The sequence below is a fragment of the Daucus carota genome, chromosome 3 (assembly GCF_001625215.2).
Source record: "Daucus carota subsp. sativus chromosome 3, DH1 v3.0, whole genome shotgun sequence".
In the NCBI taxonomy this organism is placed as follows: Eukaryota; Viridiplantae; Streptophyta; class Magnoliopsida; order Apiales; family Apiaceae; genus Daucus; species Daucus carota.
Window position 1 is genome coordinate 2851092 of NC_030383.2, and position 25340 is coordinate 2876431.

Consider the following 25340-nt stretch of genomic DNA (forward strand, 5'->3'; position numbering starts at 1 on the left):
CCTTTTTTAGTTTCGGATATATTAGAAGCAAAGTTTAGAATCTGATTTTGTTTCAGATTATTTATGGAATACTACCTTTTTTATTTTCTGATATATTAAAAGTAAGTTTCAGAATCTGATTTTGTTTCAGATTATTTATGGAAATTAGTAGCTTTAAAGTTTTAATCTGATTTTGTTTCAGATTATTTAATTATGGGACAATATACTTATATAAAGGAGAAGCGAGTGCCGTGTAGGTGACGCCTCTCACATCGCTCCGTTCTATTTTTCTAATTTTCTGAAAGTTTTGGATGAAAAATATCAAAAATTAGAACTACCTTTTTTAGTTTCGGATATATTAGAAGCAATGTTCAGAATCTGATTTTGTTTCAGATTATTTATGGAATACTACCTTTTTTATTTTCTGATATATTAGAAGCAAGTTTCAGAATCTGATTTTGTTTCAAATTATTTATGGAAATTAGTAGCTTTAAAGTTTTAATCTGATTTTGTTTCAGATTATTTAATTATGGGAAAGAGTAGCACACAAATCTCTCTGCATCTATAAATATCCCTATAGGTTGTAGGGTTTTAGATCATCTAAACACAACCTCCTCTCTCTCAATACCACAACCCTACCTCTCTCTGGTGACAGTTTTCTTGCTCGATTTCTAATTCGGTGGTGTCGTTTTTCTACAATGATAAGTTAAAGCTGTTTATACAGTATTAAGAAAATAAAGATTGTTGCAAGCAAAGGTAGTTAGAGACTGCTATGTGGGAGTCGACAAATCCAAACACGGGAGAAGAATATAGTCTTAACATGATATTGATGGATGATATCAATAATTAATTATTAGCGATGTATGTTTGTTGGTTATTCTTTTATAATATTTGTTTTGTTTATTGAACATGTTTGTTGTTGTTAATTTTTATATGATTTAATTTGTATACATGAAAATATTATTCATGCATTATAGACCGCTATACAAGGAAAATCAATATCAATATACTTATATAAAGGAGAAGCGAGGGGCGTGTAGGTGGCGCCTCTCACATCGCTCCGTTCTATTTTTCTAATTTTTCGGAATTTTTGGATGGAAAATATCAAAATTGCTCCGTTATATAGTATAGGTTGTTACAAGTCTCACGGATTTAAGTTAGATGTTTTTGTGCACAATCAATCCAAAAAAATTGGAGGAGGGTGACAATGCAAGAACATGATTACTTTTCAAAAAAATAAACACAAATAAAATTAAGATCCGTCGTTCTTTAAATTGTTAATTACTGTGTAGAAATTTATTTTCATTTTTTCACCATGAATTATAGTCCAATTTTGCAATTTTATATATTAGTATGATATTACATCAAGATTTTTATAATATAAAATTTATTTTATCCTACAAATATTAATTTTGAATCATTAATATACTTTTTATAGACATCTATAAAATTATTGCATTTTACAAATATTAATATTGAATCATTAATATAATTTTTATAGGCCGCCGCAACGCGCGGTTTCTCAACTAGTTAAAAAGTAAATGGGCTAAAAGTGGGTGTGGGTCCAATGAACAGAAACTATGTACAGAGGCTGCAACTCAACAAGTAGATAGATATTCATCGTCAAACACTGACATACAAAAGTACGGGTTTGACGAACAAAAACACCCGACCTAGGTATCACTTCCGCCCATTCAGATCATCAAATATCTCGATCCGATTTTCAATTACAGTCATATCTCAATGATAACGATGATAATCCAGGCAAGCAATTCATCAATTTTTTTATTAATTTATCTGTTGATTATTTCTTCTTGATTTCATCGATTCATCAATTGTTTTTCTTCTTGATTGCTATATGTCTTGTCTTGTGAATCCTTGCCATATACCCATATGTTCATATAGATCTCTAGTTGATATTGTTAATTGTTCTGTTCTTGATTGTGTATAGAAGCCTGATGAGTCCTTGTCAATAAACACACATGTGTGTGTCTATTAATCTGTTGTTTGTGTTAATCTGTTGTTCTTTCCCCTTGATTTGTGTTATATATATATTGATTCTGGGTTTTTTCAAGGTAGAATGATCTGTTGAGATGTACCACAAAGATGCATCTTTTAACAGTAAAGATTCAATTTTTACGATGCTAGTAATGGAGTGGCGGTTGACAAACATAGAACTCGATTCAGGTCTGGTCTTAAGAATCAGATCCGGCCTTTCAAACATCTAAATCTGATGCTCATGTCATCTCACTGGATCCGGCATCTATTTGGCCTGGTAAGAATTGAATTTTGTATTGATATTCAGAATATTTTATTGAGATGTAGTATAGGATTCTCGAAATCGATACTGGAGTTGGCAAGAGCATATGAATGTGCAATATCAGTGTTAATAATACTGAGATTCCAGTTACTGTTTATTCCTTTATTCTATGTTGTTTGTAATACTGCATGTACCATGTCCCACATCTGACCTTTTATGTCTTGGCTTTGAGACTTCCAGGAAGACTCAAACTTTAGGAGATTTGTTAAACGCGTAACGGTTAAGGCACTGCCCCAGGTTGATAGTTGGGGTTTGTAAGTGATACACGAAGTGAAAAACTTAGTTTTAGGTAACTTAGTTTCCATCGATAGTAATCCTGAATATTTTTTATATTTGGGCAAATCTGTGAATTTAATTAATAATTTGTTCTTTCAGGGTTGGTTCTTGTTTCCCCCCAATTTCTACGTAATCATTCCTTGCCAAGGTGTCTCTTTAAACCAATGTTATATAATTTTTCATATATTTCCTTGCTTATAGTATTAACTTTAAAAGTAATTAATCAACTTCTCGGCGGATCTAACTTTATCATTTTTATCAGTTATTCAAGGATCAGTACACCATCTTATTGCTAAGTCAAAAGATTTTATGAAGCAGCTACTTCCAGGAAATGTTATTGAAGATCTTGAACTGGAGGTGATAGATAATTAAGACCACAAATCAGTTGCTATTTATGAAATGTTGTTCATCAATGACATACAATATTTGTCATCCTTTCCTAGAATCCCACATATCAGGACTTTTTTATCTCTTAATAGTTAATTCTATCTTTTAGCGAATTATTTTTCATGTTCAGTATTTATTGTTTTTTTTATTTATGGAGCATTGTACTTAATTTATTTATTTTACATATCTAATATGAAGTTTCTGATAGGTCTTCGATGTATATGGTAATCACGTTAAACAAGATACGGAAATGTTGTTGGATATGGTCGGATTCTGTTATCAACATAAAACAAAGAGAATACAGGTAAGTCCTGCCACTGATCTTTATTGTTACTTTCTAGTTTGTTTACCTATTCATATGAGAACTACTTAAAACAGTGCTAGTATTTGCCAAAAACTTGTTTGTACTTCCATTAGTGACTGAATGTTAGTGTGATTTTTTGTGGTTATTGACAGCATTAGTACTAACATATTATACCGATTAAATGGGACACTAAGATTGTTGTATTATATTATAAAACAATAACAGTGCAAGCTTTCGCTTTTGTTTTAATGTTTTTGTTTTCTTTACTTCTATTCTGTTCTAAATTCTCTCGAGCAATCTGATTTTTTTGTAATGAGTACTACTGTCTCGGCACAGGTGGATAATCGTGGGTGTATTGATCTTAGTGGTCTGTTGAAAGTTTCGACAGGTTATGCGGAAACTGGTATGCTTAGCCTCCTCTGTACATCATCAAAAAAACGCTGGATAATAGAAATCCTAAAATGTAATTGTTTTCCGCTGGATGACACTATAATGCCCTTGCATGGCTGCATATGCATAAAAAACTTAGGGTTAAGTCATCCAGCGGTTTTTTTTTCTGGTGGTAGTATACCCTGACATACAAATGTCAGGGACCCGGACCCATGTGCTATACTGATGCATGTATTTTTCCTACAAGACCCAAATATTTAGGAACCACGTTTGAATATTCTATGTAAATTTATTTGAGGGAATAAGATGCTATTGATCATCTGTAAATTCATACAGTATAAGTTATCTTTCTTAAAATCTATCATTATCGCAGATTGTGTTTGCAAAATTATACTTCATAGTCAATTGATGTCTTTATTTCTACAGTGTCACTGTCTGTCTTATCGAACGAAAAAACTGTCTTTAGCGAGGAGTCCCAAACTGAGAAAATGATGATAAGAGTTGCAACTGAGGTAGTAACTTGTCTTTCTTTATCTTTTATGTTTTTCCATTTACATTTGACCATTCAGTTAAAAATATATGGTTATATTTGGAGAGTTCTTTAAACCTACACTTGATCTTCTTTATCTTTTGTACTCAGATACCTGAGAAGTGTTTTACTGGCTCTCAACTGGAAAATGTTGTGTTTGAAATTGTCAAATCTGATGGTGTTATCGACGAAACAGTAAACGATAATGAGAAGGGTGATATGTCCCATGCTCTAGTATTGAAGTCGGACTCAACAGATTTAGATGATTCTGTGAAATATAGCTTTCGTCATGGCTGATGCCCTGTTTGTGCTATTCCGCTTCCTCAGATAGAAGGAAGTTTCTCCTTTCTTGCTGCACATTCTCGCTACCCGAAGCTTAATGTGTGACCATAACGGTCTGCAAATTCTTTCTTGCAAATTTTGTTAACATAATCATGACCCCTATACTGATAGCTGTCATCTTTCTGTAGGTGCTTGTAGAGAAAGCTCCTGAAATCGTGTATGACAGTAGCCAGCCTCAGTGTACTCATGAAGATAATTTATTCCTTGAGAAGCCATCCAATATTCCAATTTGGAAACTCCAAAAGTTCAGCATGACGATTGATCAATAGAGCTGGTAACAAGCCCGGAATCTGCCTAGGACATAGAAACTATAGCTGGAAGCCTTAACAACGAACAAAATGTAAGGTGCCATGTATACGGTGAAACTGTGCAGGACCCTTTTATTACTGTGAATAAGAATAGAAACTAAAAAAGGATGTGTAGTGACTAGTGATTGTATATGTTATATGTTCTTTTTATTTAAGAATGTCAATGGATATCTTATATCACCTGCAAGCCTTCTAAGGAACCACATGAGTATATTTTTTATTAATACTGTATTATGATGATAGGTTTATCTTATAGCCGGACTTCTACTATCTTCGCAAGTCTTTTCTTTGTTTGAGGTGTGCCTCTCGCCTTGCAGGAACTTATGGACAAGATTCTGAAGTATGCAACGTACATTGGAGAGCATGAGAAAACGATTAAAATGCTCAATAGCCAGCGAGAGGCATTTGAGCAAGCCCTGGCCAAAATGCAAGGTAAAGTGCCACAACTTTAGATAATTTAAGTTACATAATTTAGAAGATTTTTGATATAGATTTGGCAAATTGGGATGATTTGGAGAACCTGGCTCAGGAATTTCTCCCTGATTTTTTTTTTTCTTGTGATGATGAAAAGGAAAGCAAAGACCTAGCAGCAAATGCAAAATAAGAGCAGCGGAGTGTTGGGGGGAAGGAAATGCTTTGAAGCTGGCTATTCTTCGGATCATAGTGGTGACAACACATGATCCTGATGATCAGACGACTAGCACAGGTATGAATACAAAAGATACATTTAAAAAAATATATATTTCCCTCTCAGAATTCATAAAATAAAGTGACAGATTATTAGCATAATTTACATGAACAAGTGTAAAAATTGATCAGAAACATACCTTTACTAACCGAATATGTGACTGTTATCAAAATTTTAATCTCTCTAAAGCTTATATACACGTTTAAGAACACTCAAAGAAGCCCGAAACCTGAATTGTCACCTAACTTAAATGATAAATGTATTACATGATTACAGTTGGTAGTAATCTCTACAACCTGAAGAAACGCAAGCCTTTATCAACATTATCTTGCCTAAAGGCAAGAATCCCAAATTTACAGATCTAAATTTCAGTCTGAGTCTAAGGTCAAGTATTTATTTCATAATAACGTAAGCTCTTTGGTAAGGGTGCTAGTCAGCTCTCATATAATATGTATCAAGTATAAGCAAATTCAATAGATATCAGCATGCTGTATTTGTTTAGGATCCTAACTCCATTTTACAGTATTAAACCCAAATCAACAGATCCTTCACTACGGACAAATATCAGCTGATTGAATAATCAACTAAAGGCCTGAATCCATTGTTGGGAGCAACAGAAAGAAAACTATCAAAATACACAAAGTAGCAAATTCCACATATTCTATCTATTGGGATGATTTGGAGAACCAGGCTCAGGAATTTCTCCCTGATTTTTTTTTTCTTGTGATGATGAAAAGGAAAGCAAAGACCTAGCAGCAAATGCAAAATAAGAGCAGCGGAGTGTTGGGGGGAAGGAAATGCTTTGAAGCTGGCTATTCTTCAGATCATAGTGGTGACAACACATGATCCTGATGATCAGACGACTGGCACAGGTATGAATACAAAAGATACATTTAAAAAAATATATATTTCCCTCTCAGAATTCATAAAATAAAGTGACAGATTATTAGCATAATTTACATGAACAAGTGTAAAAATTGATCAGAAACATACCTTTACTAACCGAATATGTGACTGTTATGAAAATTTTATTCTCTCGAAAGCTTATATACACGTTTAAGAACACTCAAAGAAGCCCGAAACCTGAATTGTCACCTAACTTAAATGATAAATGTATTACATGATTACAGTTAGTAGTAATCTCTACAACCTGAAGAAACGCAAGCCTTTATCAACATTATCTTGCCTAAAGGCAAGAATCCCAAATTTACAGATCTAAATTTCAGTCTGAGTCTAAGGTCAAGTATTTATTTCATAATAACGTAAGCTCTTTGGTAAGGGTGCTAGTCAGCTCTCATATAATATGTATCAAGTATAAGCAAATTCAATAGATATCAGCATGCTGTATATGTTTAGGATCCTAACTCCATTTTACAGTATTAAACCCAAATCAACAGATCCTACACTACGGACAAATATCAGCTGATTGAATAATCAACTAAAGGCCTGAATCCATTGTTGGGAGCAGCAGAAAGAAAACTATCAAAATACACAAAGTAGCAAATTCCACATATTCTAATTCATAAACATAAGTGAATAACGAGTGATATGGGCGGAAAATGACAAGAAACGCATAACAGGCAATCACCTTTAGTCTTGAGATTTCGAGTATGAACAATTATTAAAGTGCAATACTCCACAATCAAGTATCTGATTATTAACAATCAGATTTCGAGTATTAACAATTATTGAAGCGCAGTACTCCACAACTAAGTATTTGATTATCAACAATATTATATTGTTGAATTTGCAGCATTTCCATGGTTTTCAGCTTTCATGTGAACCAGTTTGGCACCTTGTGTGTCAAACAAGGTGCCACACTCACTGCATTGAGTGGCCCCCTTCAGCTGCAGTTTGCGATGCACAGCGCGGTTATGTGCTTCCATTCCAAATTTGCTGACAAAGTTCTTCCTATCGCAATCAGTGTTATAGCAAGTGAATGCCATCTGTCAAGTCAAAGTCAAAGTCAAAGTTAATACTAGTTCATGTATATTTAAGTTTGCGATTTCAAATTCGTAATGATCAATATTATGATCTACAAGCTTGCAATTTCACATTTATGGATATGAACACTCCAGTAGCAACAGGAGACAGTACAAATTAACAGTAATAATAGGAGATAAAGAGCTATGTATCAACATCAAATCATGATCTGCAAGTGTCTACGATTTGCAATTTGTAATTAATGTATTAACACTCCTATATATTAGCAATAACAATCGAGACATTTTTGTGAAAATCACACCTGAGATTCCAGATTTGGGGCACGAGATTCCAGATTTGCTGACAAAGTTCTTCCTATCGCAATCAGTGTTATAGCAAGTGAATGCCATCTGTCAAGTCAAAGTCAAAGTCAATACTAGTTCATGTATATTTAAGTTTGCAATTTCAAATTCGTATGATCAATATTATGATCTACAAGCTTGCAATTTCACATTTATGGATATGAACACTCCAGTAGCAACAGGAGACAGTACAAATTAACAGTAATAATAGGGGATAAAGAGCTATGTATCAACATCAAATCATGATCTGCAAGTGTCTACGATTTGCAATTTGTAATTAATGTATTAACACTCCTATATATTAGCAATAACAATCGAGACATTTTTGTGAAAATCACACCTGAGATTCCAGATTTGGGGCACGAGATTCCAGATTTGCTGACAAAGTTCTTCCTATCGCAATCAGTGTTATAGCAAGTGAATGCCATCTGTCAAGTCAAAGTCAAAGTCAAAGTTAATACTAGTTCATGTATATTTAAGTTTGCAATTTCAAATTCGTATGATCAATATTATGATCTACAAGCTTGCAATTTCACATTTATGGATATGAACACTCCAGTAGCAACAGGAGACAGTACAAATTAATAGTAATAATAGGAGATAAAGAGCTATGTATCAACATCAAATCATGATCTGCAAGTGTCTACGATTTGCAATTTGTAATTAATGTATTAACACTCCTATATATTAGCAATAACAATCGAGACATTTTTGTGAAAATCACACCTGAGATTCCAGATTTGGGGCACGAGATTCCAGATTTGCTGACAAAGTTCTTCCTATCGCAATCAGTGTTATAGCAAGTGAATGCCATCTGTCAAGTCAAAGTCAAAGTCAAAGTTAATACTAGTTCATGTATATTTAAGTTTGCAATTTCAAATTCATATGATCAATATTATGATCTACAAGCTTGCAATTTCACATTTATGGATATGAACACTCCAGTAGCAACAGGAGACAGTACAAATTAACAGTAATAATAGGAGATAAAGAGCTATGTATCAACATCAAATCATGATCTGCAAGTGTCTACGATTTGCAATTTGTAATTAATGTATTAACACTCCTATATATTAGCAATAACAATCGAGACATTTTTGTGAAAATCACACCTGAGATTCCAGATTTGGGGCACGAGATTCCAGATTTCGTAGCGCTTGCGAGAAAATAGGATCCTGAGTTTGTTTGAGGGTTGAAATTGAATCAAGGGTTTTTAAACTGTAAAAAGTAACTATTTTACTATTATTATATATTATATTATATATTATATTCATGATTTTTCAAAAAATGAAATACCTTTTTATATTTAATTCGATGGTTGATTTTTTTTTTTTTTATAATAATACGAAAACTGAAATTTAGTTAAGTTTCGGTGATATTTTGACTGATGAAAGAAATATAATATTAAAGGAATTATTATTTTTATTGCTAGTAATTAGTCGTGGCAGAATTTTGATAATTGAGTTAATTATGTTAATTAATTGCCTAATATTAGGGTTTATCCCAAACCGGTAGAAATTAGGGTTATAATATTTGGGGGTTTGGGGAAATAGATCGGAAATATTTGGGGGTTTGGGGAATTGAGTGGGTTTGGTCGGAAGAGAGGTGAACGGTAACAAGGAGGAAGGCTCGCCAGTTACTAGAGAGAGAGAGGGGGGAGAAGGATGGAGCGGGGAACAGCGGCGGTAACGCCGCCGGAGAGGGTGATTCCGGCCGATAGTCTGGGAGTTCAGCTCAATATAAGCTCCTCGATTCATATATTACTTTTGCAAATAACATTAGTATGTGATTTTTTTGATTCATGTATTGCCAGACCACACTTGTAACTTCTCTATCATCATTATTACTTTTGCAAATAACATAGTTGACTTGCTTTTACAGAAACTGATGGTGGTTTTTACCCAACCCAATCAAAGGTATGCGGAGTAATTTACTTTCCTTTAAGTTACATTTTTCTTCCTCCGAGCATGATGTATGCTAGGAATGTTTATGTGTATTTATGTTTGTGTGTGTGGGCGGTTCATGTTTATAAGAGGATCTTAGAATATTCAAGTAAAATTTTAAGATGCATGTCACTTTCTCAGTAGGAAAAATTACATTACTGGCATAATTTGCTACATGTTGGCTGTTTGCTTCATCCCAAAATTCCGTTATTAATTTTTGGATGAAGCATATCCTCGAGGAATATATTTTTATTCAATGCATGAGTTTTTTTTGTTCATGATGGCGATGATTTCTTTGTTTTGTAGACTGGTTTAAGGCATCACCATCCTTATACCATTGCCTTAAAGAACTTTGGGAGCAAGAATTCAGAGAAGGAAAGAGGTATTTTTATTGCTTCTAATTACTTAAAGCTGCTTTAGTGTTATTTTTGAAGTCACTCATGAATTAATACATCTTGGACTAATCTTCAGATGTACATGTGGCAATTTACAAAGATGGGAAGAAACTGTCACTTCAGCAAATGGAGAAACAATATCAAGAGTGGATTCTCGACATGCATAATATATATGATGAAGAAAGTGATTGTGGTGAGGATGAGCCTGTTATCATCATTAATCCCTCAAACAGGAAACAGCTGGGGATTTCTTCAGATGGTAAGTTGTAACTTCTAAGATACATGCCACTCTGGTGTAGCTATAATGTTGTCAGCATTGGCTCACTACTCTTGTGGAATTTATTTAGGACTAGTAGTTTAGAAACGTTACACACCCTTTTTATTCACTGTTTGGTAAACTTAGTGTTCTACTTTTATAGTTTTGCTAAAATTTATATGACAGTTGTCAGGGTTCATAAAATGATAAGGAGGAAGGGTAAATCCTGGCAGGCAGGACAGAAAATTAAAGTTTTGAAAGGAGCGTGTTAAGGATTTTACAAGAACAATATCTATGCTGTGCTAGAATACATTCTTTTAGATGGTTATAAAGGTGATGCAGGTGGTAAGAAATTTTGGACACATGCATATCCGCACGATCTTGAATTTTTACAGCCAGTAATAAATGGCAAAAACCTTCGCTCATAATTACTAAACTGATCTGTTAGTATTCGAAAGAGTTAATTGTACATTGTTTTACATGTATACTTATGATTAATACTATAGATTATTGATAGAACTTAAATCATATCAATTTGAAGAATCTGAACCCATCTTTTCTCCTTTCTTCCCGTTCGTTCTGCATGAAGGGGAGTCTCGTATTATCTGCAGGTATCTGATATTCCCCAGAGGATTCTCATATACCAAGTTTTGTTTAATGTGCTTATTTTTGTCTTTTTATTAACTTTTGGCGCTCCTTTTTTTTTTTTCCTTTTTTTTTTTGTATTATTACTTAAACATCAAAAAGGCAGATAGGTACCTCAGAAGAAAAGGGATGCCTTCTTATAGATAATGAGAATGGAAATCCAAGTATAGATATCCGTGAATCCAAATCCTTGCCCATTAATATTATTGATTCTGGAAAGGTTGGACAATTAAATTCATACAAGTCATGTTACATTGTGCTTAGTTTCTTAAATATGAAGTCCTACTGATTCTATATAATTGGGGGGATTAATTGATTGAACTTATTCACACTAGTGTCTTTTTGTTGAATCTGCGGAGTGGAGTTTACAACTTGAAAAGCTGCAGCATAAAATTCCCTCCTCAATCGATATACTCTGTGCCCGTCATTGTGAAAAACTGGAAGTTGAAGAGGTTAGTCTCATAGTCATTGTGTTTTTAACGCATATATGATATAAGATTTGGATATACCTCTGCAATGACATTGGGACATGATCTTCAGCTTTGTTTCTTGCCATATCCTGTTTTACTAGTTGTATACAGTTTCTACTGCAACAATCACCTATTTGTAATATGATGCATTCGTTGCCTTTCGATACTCCTGTATTTGCCGGTCATGCTGCTCCTGATGAAGTTAACGCAGTTGTACGCCCTGCCTCTTTTAATTGTGCATTGGTGTCTGAAAATCTGGATCAGAAGCATATTGCACCGACAGACCTTAATACACAAAGTGCAAAACTTAGATTCAGGTAAGTTAGTTTCCATCGATAGTAATCCTGAATATTTTTTATATTTGGGCAAATCTGTGAATTTAATTAATATTTTGTTCTTTCAGGGTTGGTTCTTGTTTCCCCTCAATTTCGATTGCATGCTATGATAAGTTTGGAAACCGCACTTCATTTTTTACATATCCCTAAAGTGATTGCCAAAGTTTTATCAAAAGAGATTGTCCTGTTTCAATCTGAAAAGTTAAATCCAGATATTTCATCCAAAAATTCAGTTCTCACAGTAGAGGTAATATTCTTTTCACAACTTCTTGTCCACTTTTGGAGTTAGCTTCTATCCGCTCTAACGTCGTTCACAAATTAACCTGTAGAACTTACTGGTTGAAAGTCACAATCTGGACTTCATACGTCCAAGCTATGAAGCTAAACTAATTTTATACTCAGAAGATGAACCCTTCTGCGTAATCATTCCCTGCCAAGGTGTCTCTTTAAACCAATGTTATATAACTTTTCATATATTTCCTTGCTTATATTATCGACCTTAAAAGTAATTACTCAACTTCTCGGTGGATCTAACTTTATCATTTTCATCAGTTATTCCAGGATCAATACACCATCTTATTGCTAAGCCAAAAGATTTTATGAAGCAGCTAGTTCCAGGAAATGTTATTCAAGATCTTGAACTGGAGGTGATAGATATATTAAGACCACAAATCAGTTTCCATTTATGAAATGTTGTTCATTAATGACATACAATATTTATCATCCTTTCCTAGAATCCCACGTATCAAGACTATTTTATCTCTTAATAGTTAATTCTATCTTTTAGCGAATTATTTTTTCATGTTCAGTATTTATTGTTTATTTTTATTTATGGAGCATTGTACTCAATTTATTTATTTTACATATCTAATATGAAGTTTTCTGATAGGTCTTCGATGTATATGGTAATCACGTTAAACAAGATACGGAAATGTTGTTGGATATGGTCGGGTTTTGTTTTCAACATAAAACAAAGAGAATACAGGTAGAGTCCTGCCACTGATCTTTATTGTTACTTTCTAGTTTGTTTACCTATTCATATGAGAACTACTTAAAACAGTACTAGTATTTGCCAAAAACTTGTTTGTACTTCCATTAGTGACTGAACGTGAGTGCGATTTTTTATGGTTATTGACAGTACTAGTACTAACATGTTATATCGATTAAATGGGACACTAAGATTGTTGTATTATAATAAAACAAAAACGGACTTGGCAAGTGCAAGCTTGTGCTTTTCTTTACTGTTTTTGTTTTCTTTACTTCTATTGTGTTCTAAATTCTCTCGAGCAATATGATTTTTTTTAATGAGTAATACTGTCTCGGCACAGGTGGATAATCGTGGGTGTATTGATCTTAGTGGTCTGTTGAAAGATTCAACAGGTTATGCGGAAACTGGTATGCTTACCCTCCTCTGTACATCATCAATGAAGCATGATTTGTTTCTGTATATCAGTAATTGCTTGTTCCTCCTTTAGATAATTCTTACCTTTTCCTTGTTATTCATCCCATCACATTTAGCTATTCTTCTACAGTGCTTAAAAATTATCAACTTCTTCTTTCATGTTTTATATTTTCATATTGGTTTGTGGCTTCAAAATTGATTTCTCATAAATTAGTTTTTTACTAAATTCTATTGGTTTCTGGTTTTGAGTTATTTTATTCTCACATGTTAATGGCCATGCCGTGAACACTCTAGTAAATGATATTCAAGTATGTTCTGTTGGTGTTGGTCGAGCATATGTCGAGCAGAAAAAAATGTTGGATAAGAGAAATCCTAAAATGAGACAGTTTTCCGCTGGATGACACTGTAATGCCCCTGCATATTCATAAAAACTTAGGGTTAAGTCATCCAGCGGGGTTTTTTCCTGCTGAAAGCATGCCATGTCAGGGACCCGGACCCATGTGCTATACTGATGCATGTATTTTTCCTACAAGACCCAAATATTTAGGAACCACGTTTGAATATTCTATGTAAATTTATTTGAGGGAATAAGATGCTATTGATCATCCGTATATTCATTTAAGATTTCTTTCTTAAAATTTAACATCATCGCGGATTAGGTTAGCAAAATTATACTTCATAGTCGATTGATGTCTTTATTTCTACAGTGTCACTTTCTGTCTTATCGAACGAAAAAATTGTCTTTAGCGAGAAGTCCCAAACTGACAAAAGGATGATAAGAGTTGCAATTGAGGTAGTAACTTGTCTTTCTTTTCTTTTATGTTTTTCCATTTACATTTTACCATTCAGTTAAAGATATATGGTGTATATTTGGAGAGTTCTTTAAACTACTTAATCTTCCTTATCTTTTGTACTCAGATACCCGAGAAGTGTTTTGCTGGCTCTCAACTGGAAAATGTTGTGTTTGAAATTGTCAAATCCAATGGTGTTATCGACGAAACAATAAACGATAATGAGAAGGGTGATATGTCCCATGCTCTAGTATTGAAGTCTGACTCAACAGATATAGACGATTCTGTGAAAAATTAGCTTTCGTCATGGCTGCTGCACTGTTCGTGCTATTCCGCTTCCTCAGATAGAAGGAAGTTTCTCCTTTCTTGCTGCACATTCTCGCTACCCGAAGCTTAACATGACCATAACGGTCTGCAAATTCTTTCTTGCAAATTTTGTTAACATAATCATGAACCCTATACTGATAATTGTCATCTTTGTGTAGGTGCTTGTAGAGAAAGCTCCTGAAATGGTGTATGACAGTAGCCAGCCTCAGTGTACTGATGAAGATCATTTATTCCTTGAGAAGTCATCCAATTTGGAAACTCCAAAATTTCAGCATGACGATAGATTAATAGAGCTGGTAACAAGCCCGGAATCTGCCAAGGACATAGAAAACATAGCTGGAAGCCTTAACAACGAACAAAATGTAAGGTGCCATGTATACGGTGAAACTGTGCCTGACCCTTTTATACTGTGAATAAGAATGGAAAGTAAAAAGGATGTGTAGTGATTGTATATGTTATATGTTCTTTTTATTTAAGAATTTTAATGGATATCTTATATCACCTCCAAGCCTTCTAAGGAACCACATGAGTATATGTTTTATTAATATTGTATCATGATGATAGGTTTATCTTATAGCCAGACTTCTACTATCTTCGCAAGTCTTTTCTTTGTTTGAGGTGTGCCTCTCGCCTTGCAGGAACTTAAGGACAAGATTCTGAAGTATGCAACGTACATTGGAGAGCATGAGAAAACGATTAAAATGCTCAATAGCCAGCGAGAGGCATTTGAGCAAGACCTGGCCAAAATGCAAGGTAAAGTGCCACAACTTATATGTTGTGTTTGTTTGTGTGAATGAAATTGGGAGGAAATGGAATGCAAATATTTGCTTTGGCTACTTAATCGAAAAGTTTTGTACAATGTTATAGGTTAATATTCATAAGCTTCATTCTTCATCCATTTCATCCTACTTACAAACTTCAGCATGAAAAATCTGAACTCGATTATTTTCTACCCTTTTCATTCCTACATCTTTACTTTACCTATGAATTCTTTCAGAATTTTTTATACAATTCCTTCATCGTTCCATTCTCTCCAACTAAACACAGAATTAGTCACTCTTTCTTATGTGCTTAATGGGAAGGCATTTAAAAGATTTACTAGTTTGCGAAAATTCATTTGATGATTTGTTGTTTGTGCAATGATTTATGTATTCTCAGTTATTTATTCACATGATATAGAAAAGTTGAACTCAATGGTTTTCAAAATTCAGCTTCATTGGATGCCATCTCTGACGGTGACTCAAGTTATTCACCAGATAAGGAGAGAATGTTGAAAGAGATTGAATTAAGTCACACAGCTGCTTCTGTCGTCTGCAAAAAATCAAGGAACAAGAGAACTTGTGATTTTTCGAAAGATATTATAGTTGTCGTTGCGCTTCTTGGAAATGTTGAAACCAATGAACTTGGCAGGTCTCTTTTTACCAATAAATTTCAGTTTAACAAACAAGCAAATAGGAAGCCTGTGTATAAGCTTCTATGTTTTCCTTGACACAGGATTTTGGCAGAGTTTCTGGGTGAGGAGCAAATGCTTGGAGTCGTGTGTAAATCTCTTAAAGCGGCTTACAATCTTGAAACATGTGATGTAGATGGAAGTGTGAAGGGTTCCACTGGTCTTCAAGCACTGGCTTCGGGGTGTGGTATATCTTTGGATTGTCGTTATTCTGTTATCTGTCTTGAAGATACAAGGTACCACTGAGACTGGCGCAGTACTTTCTGTTACCTGATTATATTTTTCTTCCTCAGTTGTGAAATTTCCAAGTGTAACCTACTAATACATAGTTTACTTCTAGTAACACAGTCGTTAGAACCTGCTTAGCATTCAAAAGTACATATTGTCTTAATGTGAATATCTTGAAATGCATCGTGTTGTCCAACAGGCCATATGAAGGGGATTATGACAGTGGGGATCCCCAGAGGATGCTTCTGTTGCCCAATACTACATTGCCAAATGGAAATTGTCCACCGGGGTTTATAGGTTATGCAGTCAATATGATATATTTGGATGCCAATCAGCTGTACACAAGGACTTGTGGTGGTAAAGGTCTTCGGGAGACCTTGTTCTATCATCTTTTAGGGGAGGTCCAGGTCTATAAAACCAGGGAAAGCATGATAAAGGCACTAGAAAAATCTTGCATTCAGCACGGTGCAGTTTCATTGGACGGAGGCATCATCAGAGGAAATGGAGTTATTTCTCTAGGACGTAGGTAAGACAATTGTTTTACAATTTTTCTGTGCATGCTTTTCATCAGCATTTCAGTTATGCTTTGCCAAAATCCTTACTTTTTTCGGCTCTCGTCAGAATTGTGCCACCAGACTAGTGTTTTTCAATCTTGACGTGGTATAGTACTTTCTGTTTCTCCAGGGAACCCTCTATCCACTTTCCTGTTGCATCGAAAAGCCAGTATCGTCGTTCAGCCAAGACAAATAACCAGCGCATCCAACGCCTGATTGATGCAAAGAAATCCATGTTGAGGACTACAGTTGACAAGCTCGACAAAAAAAACGAAATGTATGAGCAGGACATGAAAAAGTACCAAAAATACAGAGACAAGTATACGAAATTCTTAGATCAGAAGGGTCCGTTGCTGCGATATTTCAATGAAGTTGCATCAAACTCCCCCAGCTGACTGTACTGCACCTTCTGAGTTGGTCTTTTGCAGTGGTACTCAAATTTTTTGGAGTTCATAGTTATAATTCATGCTTTTCCCAGTTGAAATCATGTATTTTGTACAGAAGAATAAACTTGATTGATGGGTTAAAAATCTAGGTGATGAACCAGCTTTTTTGCAACTTTCTGCGGTACATACATAAAGCATTGATCATTGGATATGGCGATCTTTTTAACTCCGTCTCTTAAGTTGTTTATATGGAGCAGTTTAAGAATTTTATAAAAAATAGTTTTATAAATTATGTTAAACCGTTTTTTTTTTATATTTTTTTTAAATTTATAGAAAAAAATAATAATTTATACAACTATATTTTATATATTTTTTGAAATACGTATCAAATAATATGAAAAATATTATAAAGAAATGAGAGGAACTTATCATTGGTTAAGCTATTAGTATGAGATTTACACGGTTAATTACGAAAATAATTTAGATCAGTTACATCTTATTTAATTTCACTTTTAAATAAGCAAATATGTAAACTTCAAATTAATCGATTCTCAATTTATAATTTTTTTGATTATTTGTTCTGAAAAAAAAAGTATTAACAACATAGAAAAATACATCTGGGCTAACCCAGCCAACGTTACTTTTGGGTCTAGCCCAAGAAAGCACTAGAAGCCTTGTTAAATTAAAACTAAAGGCCCATCACAATAAGAGCGGCTTATTCAAACACCAAGTATTTTAAAGTGAAAACTTTTGGGCCTAATCCAGGAAAGCATCAGACGTCTTATTAAATTAAAACATAAGAGCCCGGCAGAGAATAAAAGCATCTGGCTTAACTCAAACAATATGCAGTTTCAATTGACGACTTTTGGGCCTAGCCCAGGGAAATATCAGAAGCCTTATTGAATCAAAACATAAGGGCCCAGAGAGTAAGAGCATCTGGCTTATTCAACCAACAAGCACTTTAAAAATCTAAATTGAAGATGTGAAAAAATCTAAATTATGCAATTTTTTCAAAAAGTACTCTCACTTGCATTAGCTTGTCTCAATCAGTTGAAAACATCATGGACAACCCCCTCTAATAGGTACTCACATTTGCTATTTTTCGATTCTTTATGTGTTTTTGTATATGAGTTACATGTTTCCTTGTCTGAAACAGTGGTTCTGTGCTATAAAGTTTCGATCTTTATTGTTAGTTTTGGGGTTCTTGTGATTTGTATATGTATCCGTGTTGTTAGTGATATGTGTTTGTTTTAACACTGTTTTTATCTATATATTGAAGTGGACAACTTTGGAACATCTCCGATAGATTAGCTATATATGACATCCTAGGCTAAAATTTGAGGAATGTCGCACTCCAAAAGTATCCTAACCATTCATGGAAGGTTAGCTAGAATTTGATGAATGTGGTGCTCCAACAGTATCCTAGCTGATTGATAAAGGAGGTATCAATACCTACTTCATTCCTGTGGTTCTGCATTTTCTCAATTTTGAGGAATGGGGGAACTATTCCTTATTTTACTTGTGTACTAGGAAATTGAACGCCTACCCTTAAATGCTAATGAAGTATTACACTTGTCTCGGAACTCTCATTCTAGCTTTTGTAATCGAATAGTTGATCCCTAATGGCAGCTAATGCACATTTGCATTGAATAAATAACTTTTCCTGCAACCTTCGTTTTCTTGAAACAGAAACGCTGGTTTGGAGACGAACCACAACAGAAGCAAACTAAATACAATGCTTATGGTGCTAGCACGAGGAGCTCTTGGTGATTATATTCGTAATCTATGTTCATTACCTGTGTCTACTTCGATGGGCACATCTTTCTTCTCATTCTAAAGTGATTTGTGTTTACTGCTTTGAGTGAATTCATGTCTAGGAATATAATCAGCTAGAGTTCCTCTTGTTCTCCACATAAGCATCATAAAAGGTTTGACAGTTGATACAACACCAATGAATAAGTGCTTGTCATGAAAATCTAATTGAGTTTATAAATGTAACACAGAAAATTGCAGAAAACAAGATTCAGAAGATAAATCAGATAGACATGGAAAAATAGTGGAGGAACACACACACACACACATATAGTCATGGAAATGGTAAAGGAGATCACGATGTTCCCAGAAAATTCATACAAAATTTAAATATACCAGAGTGGGGGGGAGATGGGATGTATAGATTTTCCATGAAAAAAGGGTTCTATGGTGTGAGTTTCCATGTTGAAAATTCCCATATCATGTCCCCCTCCTACGTGATAAAACACATCCAGGTTGTCATCTGTGAAGTAAATGCAGTTAGGCCTTATGTATTCTGAAGATGGTAGCGATAGACATGTAGCTCTGCCGATGAATAATGCCTGGTCGCCCAAGTTATTCTCTGGAATACAGGTACATGAAGGTAATTCAGAGTGATGATCAGAATATTTCAGTTCCATCTTCCATAATGTGAAGTTACATGTACGGTATTTTACTCTTGCCCCATGAGGTGCTTTAAAATATTTTGCTTTGAATTCCCGCACAACTAACCAAAAACCAAATCCTGATTCAACCAAGTAGGTTCTTGAATTGTTATAATTCATGCCAATATCAAGGTCAGTTGGCCAGGAATAAATTTTTGTTCCCTTGGCCCGTCCTTGGGTTTCAGAATCATCATTGATATCACACACAAATAGATCTCCCCTGCCATTGAGGGCATAAAATTTTCCTTTATAGTAAGCGATATCCTCTATAAAGGGGGCCATAATGGGGAAGAAAACTTCAGTCCACACTTTGTCTGTTAATCTAGCATAGGCCAAATATCTGCGTGCACCATAAATGGCCATAACAATCGGGTTTGACGAATACATACCATTGTTTTTACTTGGATGTAGTTTACAAGACATTGCAACTCTTTGAATAAACACTTCAGGTGCTTGTTCAGGTGAGACGTAGAGAATAAACTCTTCAGAATGGGGCTGGTGGAGAAAGGTGCCCATGTGTGGCAGTGGAATATCTTGTCGTAATAAAGGATGCAACAAACTGATTTGCAAATCTCTCCCTAGAGTTAGCAGCCATCCTTTATTTGTTCCCAGAATTAGTCTTCCAGAAGCCTCCGGTAATTCTACATCATATGTTTTTCCTGTTGCAAGACGCTGTAAACCACGAGTTTCACTGACTGAATTTTTTCGATAATCATACCGTTCATGATAGCAGTAGTGCTCTTCATCCTCATCCCAATCCTCATCCTCATCCTCAACATTGATCTCAACCATGCCCTCTTCATGATATTCGTCGTTGAAATCACAACTAAAGGCACTACCTTTGGCTACTTTTTCAGCAAGAAAGAGAAGCGGAGACTCAGGAGGCAGCTGCAACGGCTTCTTATCTCGGCTCAAACCAGAAACAACTGAATTCCATGATTTTGACACGGCAGAAATTCTGTAGAGATCCTCGCAACAAGTTAACATATGAGCTATAACTATGAGTATATCCCCGGGGAGTCCGTCCCAATTCGCAGAATGATCCATATCAGAATTCAACAAGATAACACAAAAACACACCTCTGATTGATATTCAGACTCAAAAGATTTTTAGCGCATGTCATTCATCTCTATAAACTGTAATATATATAAACATCTAATTAGGTTGTTTGATGTCCTTTACCTATTCTGTTTGTAATTAGGATATTTGATCCTTTACCTATTCTGTTTCTATTTGGAATAATGTGTATTGTTTTCAATATCTTTTACCTAATCTGTTTAGGATAATCTGCCTTGTTTTTCCTTTTGAGATAATATCATAATATGCATTGTTTGGGGTTTTAAATATAATAATTTTTATTTATGGTTCTTTTGCATGTTTGTGTGTAGGGATGGCAACGGGTTGGATCGGTTCGGATATTTGAGATATCCAAATCCAAATCCAAATTATTTTTAAAATCCAAATCCAAATCCAAATCCAATCGGGTTTCAAATATCAAATCCAAATCCAAATCCACGGGTTTCGGATCGGGTTCGGGTTTGTTCGGGTTTATCCAAAACCTGAATTCCGAAATTTATATAGTATTGTAAAAATATTATTTTTGATTTTTTCGTCCTTTATTTCATTATATTTAAAACTAAACTACTTTAATAATAAAGTATTACACATTAATAAAATCTTGAACCGTATTTAATAATTTATAAACACAAATCTTCACTATATGGAGTATGAAATTTTAAAGTAACTCATTAGTTAAACAAAAAAAGTCACTATAACCCAAAAATATACACATTCACACTCTACCTATATATATATATATAAACAAAATTTAGTAGATTTAAAATTGAAAAAAAATATATTAGTATACATATACATATACACACATACATACATACATATATATATATATATATTGGATATTTTTCGGGTTTCGGGTTTGGATCGGGTTTGGATCGGATTCGGATTTCGGGTCGGGTTTCGATACGGAATACCTAGTATCCAAATCCAAATCCAAACTCGTTCGGGTCTAAAAATCAAATCCAAATCCAAATCCAAATCCAAAATATCGGGTTCGGTAAGATCCATTCGGGTCGAAACGGTCGGGTATCCATTTGGATCGGTTTTTTCTGCCATCCCTATTTGTGTGAGTTAATAACAAAGCAGATTATCCTAAACATCCCATCTCCCCCCACTCTGGCATAGTTTACCTCCAGGCTCCAGTAGTCCTCGTGTATAGAGGATTGGCATCCAAATATATATCGCATGACCTGAAGACCCTGACAAAGTCTTTCTCCGCATGTCCTCTCATTTGTTTATAATTTTTTAATTGTTTGGCACATATTTTAAGTAAATATTGATTCATAATTTGTTTTTAAAAAATATCATGTTCTGTACAAAAATTTAAATATTAAATTATAATTCAGAAGAATTTTTTCTTTTTTTATGTAGTTTATCAAAATTTTTTTAGTTTGAGTCTTAAACTCTGTCCCTCACGGTATACAATTGAGGGGTACATGTGAGTATATACATGGTAAACTAATTATAGACTACCACAAATTCAAGTTAGCAAAGTCAAGAATATTACTTTAAGACCGCAACGGAGTCTGCTATAACAAACTCAAACTAGCTTGTGATGAAGAGATATCGACAAGTATAATGATCTTATGATAATGATAACATGTAATCTCAATTTTGGTGGAATTTTCAAAAAGATGAAGACAAAAATATCTTTAATATTTATCCATTTACAGAATTATAATTTTCGGTAAGTGGTCAAATGTCGAAGTGTATAACAACTTGGAAATAAAAGATGGGAGAACACAACAAAAAGATGGTGCGCCCTAAATTTACATGTTTTCGAATCAGGTAAAGGATTCTGTAAAAAAAATCAGGTAAAGGACAAAAGAGTTTGTGTCTATGCTAGAGTTGTTTTTGGAAATTAGTAAAAAAAAAAAAATTGCCAACGAAATTAGTACTCTTTCTGTTTTTTATATGACGCTTTGACTTTTGGCACACACTTTAAGTGCTTTATCGGGTAGTTAAAAATATTATTTTTTGAATAAAAATTTTGATTATATATTATTATTCAGAAAAAAAATTTTAAAAATAATATTTTTAACTACCCGGTCAAAGCACTTAAAAGTGTGTGCCAAAAGGCAAAGTGTCATATAAAAAAAACAGAGGGAGTAATAAATAGTGTATTGCATTATAAAGTAACTTATTTTAAATGTTAAGATTTTTTTCGAATTTTTAAGAAAATTTAATGTGTGAAAAACTCTTCATTAATAAAAGTAATTGTGAATACACTTTGTATACATATTAGACTTGATAAAATATAAAAATTGTATGCTTACTAATCTTTATTTTTCACATGAATTTATAAGTGTAATTTTATTTGGAATATATATTCTAAAGAGATATTATTTTTGACGTGATGTTTTATAAAAGTGATAGAGGACTTTATCTCTTTTTATAATATTGTTTGGTTAGGTTGCAGAATTCATATTATTTATAGACTAATTAATAATTCATTTTTTTCGGTGCAAACATTCAAGGTAATCATATATAAAAATATTATATATCAAACTTCAGGCAATACAATACAGATTATCCCAATAATAATAAAGTAATTATATCCAAAACAAAAGAGGTAAAAAATATTGAATAACAACACAAACAGAAATGCTAAAGAATATTGAACAACACAACATAGAATAGGTAAAGGATATTAAATAACCTAAGTGCATGTGTGTATATATTTACCTAAGCTGAATAATTCTTGAGTCTGAACAATAATCCTGGTGTGTTTTTCTTATTTTTATCTGTTTTACCTTGTGTTTAATTCTGACATGGATCATCGTGCGGATTGGGACGGACTCCCCGGGGATATACTGATAGTTATAGCTCATATGTTAACTTGTTGTGAGGATCTCTACAGAATTTCAGCTGTGTCAAAATCATGGAATTCAGTTGTTTCTGGTTTGAGCCGAGATAAGAAGCCGTTGCAGCTGCCTCCTGAGTCTCCGCTTCTCTTTCTTGCTGAACAAGTAGCCGAAGGTAGTGCCTTTAGTTGTGATTTCAACGACGAATATCATGAAGAGGGCATGGTTGAGATCAATGTTGAGGATGAGGATGAGGATGAGGATCAGGATGAAGAGCACTACTGCTATCATGAACGGTATGATTATCGAAAAAGTTCAGTCAGTGGAACTCGTGGTTTACATCGTCTTGCAACAGGAAAAACATATTCTGTAGAACTACCAGAGGCTTCTGGAAGACTAATTCTGGGAACAAATAAAGGATGGCTAGTAACTCTAGGGAGAGATTTGCAAATCAGTTTGTTGCATCCTTTATTACGACAATATATTCCACTGCCACACATGGGCACCTTCCTCCACCAACATTATGCCAAGTCTCCGATCTCACCTGAAGATGCATCTGAAGAGTTTATTCTAAGAGTTGCAATGTCTTGTAAACTACATCCAAGTAAAAACAATGGTATGTATTCGTCAAACCCGATTGTTATGGCCATTTATGGTGCACGCAGATATTTGGCCTATGCTAGGTTAACAGACAAAGTGTGGACTGAAGTTTTCTTCCCCATTATGGCCCCTTTTATAGAGGATATTGCTTGCTATAAAGGAAAATTTTATGCCCTCAATGGCAGGGGAGATCTATTTGTGTGTGATATTGACGATAATTCTGAAACCCAAGGACGGGCCAAGGGAACAAAAATTTTTTCCCGGCCAACTGACCTTGATATTGGCATAAATTATGACAATTCAAGAGCCTACTTGGTTGAATCAGAATTTGGTTTTTGGTTAGTTGTGCGGGAATTCAAAGCAAAATATTTTAAAGCACCTCATAGGGCAAGAGTAAAATACCGTACATGTAACTTCACATTATGGAAGATGGAACTGAAATATTCTGATCATCCCTCTGAATTACCTTCATGTACCTGCATTCCAGAGAATAACTTGGGCGACCAGGCATTATTCATCGGCAGAGCTACATGTCTATCGCTACCATCTTCGCAATACATAAGGCCTAACTGCATCTACTTCACAGATGACACGGAAGTGTCTTTTCACAAAGGAGGGGGACATGATATGGGAATTTTCAACATGGAAACTCACACCATAGAACCTTTTTTTCAGGGAAAATCTATACATCCCATCTCCCCCCCACTCTGGTATATTTGAATTTTGTATAAATTTTCGGGGAACCAACCATCAGAATCTCCTTTACTATTTCCATGACTCTCTCTATATATATATTCCTTCACTATTTTCCAATGTCTATCTGATATACTGTTGAATCTTGTATTCTGCAATTCCTCTGCAATTTTCTTGCACACAAGACAAATATTTGTTGTTAGACCACTCTTTTTAATATTGTTAAAATGATAATAATGAGTGTTAAGATTAATTTGCTTTTTGTTTATAATAATTTCCTTTAAAAGCCTATTATCAGTGACTATGATGAGTTCCTCATCAGGAAAAAGTCTGATATTGATATAAAAAATGTGGATACAGTTTGAATATTATCTCGTGGTCATCTCGTCATATATATATTTCTTCACCTTCAAGAGTATTAGCTTTAAAATGATTATCATCGGTATCTGACATCCGATGGTGTGATGGTGGATGTGCATAGCATGTTGGAGACTCTTGGCACTGGTTTATCAGGTCTTGTTGAGGTCACTGAGAAATACCATCAGACACTTGATGCTTCTATTGCTAAGAACTTCTCAGATAATGGTTGCATTGATTTCATGAGCCACAGTACTGATTCCCTTTACTAATACATTTATAACCATCTTCAGTTCATTTTGTTTTTGAATTATCTTGTATTTCGCATTCAGATCATTTATATTATATCAATAATGCTGTTA

General features: G+C 34.2%; 4 protein-coding genes across 9 annotated transcripts; 3 read left to right on the plus strand and 1 right to left on the minus strand.

Moving 5' to 3' along the window:
- The first annotated feature begins 1583 nt into the window (after window positions 1–1583).
- Window positions 1584–4796, plus strand: LOC108213929 (structural maintenance of chromosomes flexible hinge domain-containing protein GMI1-like). 3 transcript variants are annotated; one of them, XM_064088554.1, is made up of 10 exons: window positions 1586–1743; window positions 2055–2254; window positions 2480–2588; window positions 2675–2723; window positions 2838–2932; window positions 3171–3266; window positions 3603–3669; window positions 4083–4168; window positions 4297–4580; window positions 4656–4796. In XM_064088554.1, the coding sequence occupies exons 5-9, from the start codon at window positions 2885–2887 to the stop codon at window positions 4480–4482; spliced, it is 483 nt and encodes a 160-aa protein (XP_063944624.1). In that variant the 5' UTR covers window positions 1586–1743; window positions 2055–2254; window positions 2480–2588; window positions 2675–2723; window positions 2838–2884; the 3' UTR covers window positions 4483–4580; window positions 4656–4796. The 3 variants fall into 3 exon arrangements, with proteins under 3 accessions (XP_017241205.1, XP_063944624.1, XP_063944623.1); XM_017385716.2 differs by lacking the exon at window positions 2480–2588 and having other exon boundaries at window positions 1584–1743; window positions 2059–2254; XM_064088553.1 differs by lacking the exon at window positions 2480–2588.
- On the plus strand, window positions 4727–14673 carry LOC108213928 (structural maintenance of chromosomes flexible hinge domain-containing protein GMI1-like). Of its 4 annotated transcripts, none has more exons than XM_064088548.1 (19): window positions 4727–4867; window positions 5153–5267; window positions 5407–5541; window positions 6261–6395; window positions 9690–9724; window positions 10058–10133; window positions 10223–10405; window positions 10992–11013; window positions 11150–11267; window positions 11383–11499; window positions 11720–11834; window positions 11921–12099; window positions 12182–12290; window positions 12405–12499; window positions 12742–12837; window positions 13181–13247; window positions 13962–14047; window positions 14173–14455; window positions 14531–14673. In XM_064088548.1, the coding sequence occupies exons 2-18, from the start codon at window positions 5159–5161 to the stop codon at window positions 14341–14343; spliced, it is 1848 nt and encodes a 615-aa protein (XP_063944618.1). In that variant the 5' UTR covers window positions 4727–4867; window positions 5153–5158; the 3' UTR covers window positions 14344–14455; window positions 14531–14673. The 4 variants fall into 4 exon arrangements, with proteins under 4 accessions (XP_063944618.1, XP_063944620.1, XP_063944621.1 ...); XM_064088550.1 differs by having other exon boundaries at window positions 11729–11834; XM_064088549.1 differs by having other exon boundaries at window positions 4730–4867; window positions 5079–5267.
- Window positions 14674–15637: 964 nt separating this feature from the next.
- LOC108213927 (protein DEFECTIVE IN MERISTEM SILENCING 3-like) lies at window positions 15638–17201 on the plus strand. The gene is made up of 4 exons (XM_064088552.1): window positions 15638–15778; window positions 15867–16058; window positions 16250–16576; window positions 16735–17201. Exons 2-4 carry the CDS (start codon window positions 15898–15900, stop codon window positions 16997–16999), a joined length of 753 nt encoding a protein of 250 aa, XP_063944622.1. The 5' UTR covers window positions 15638–15778; window positions 15867–15897; the 3' UTR covers window positions 17000–17201.
- Window positions 17202–19128: 1927 nt separating this feature from the next.
- Window positions 19129–20493, minus strand: LOC108212063 (uncharacterized). Its single transcript, XM_017383796.2, has one exon. It carries the CDS (start codon window positions 20491–20493, stop codon window positions 19129–19131), a length of 1365 nt encoding a protein of 454 aa, XP_017239285.2.
- Between the last annotated feature and the right edge of the window lie 4847 nt (window positions 20494–25340).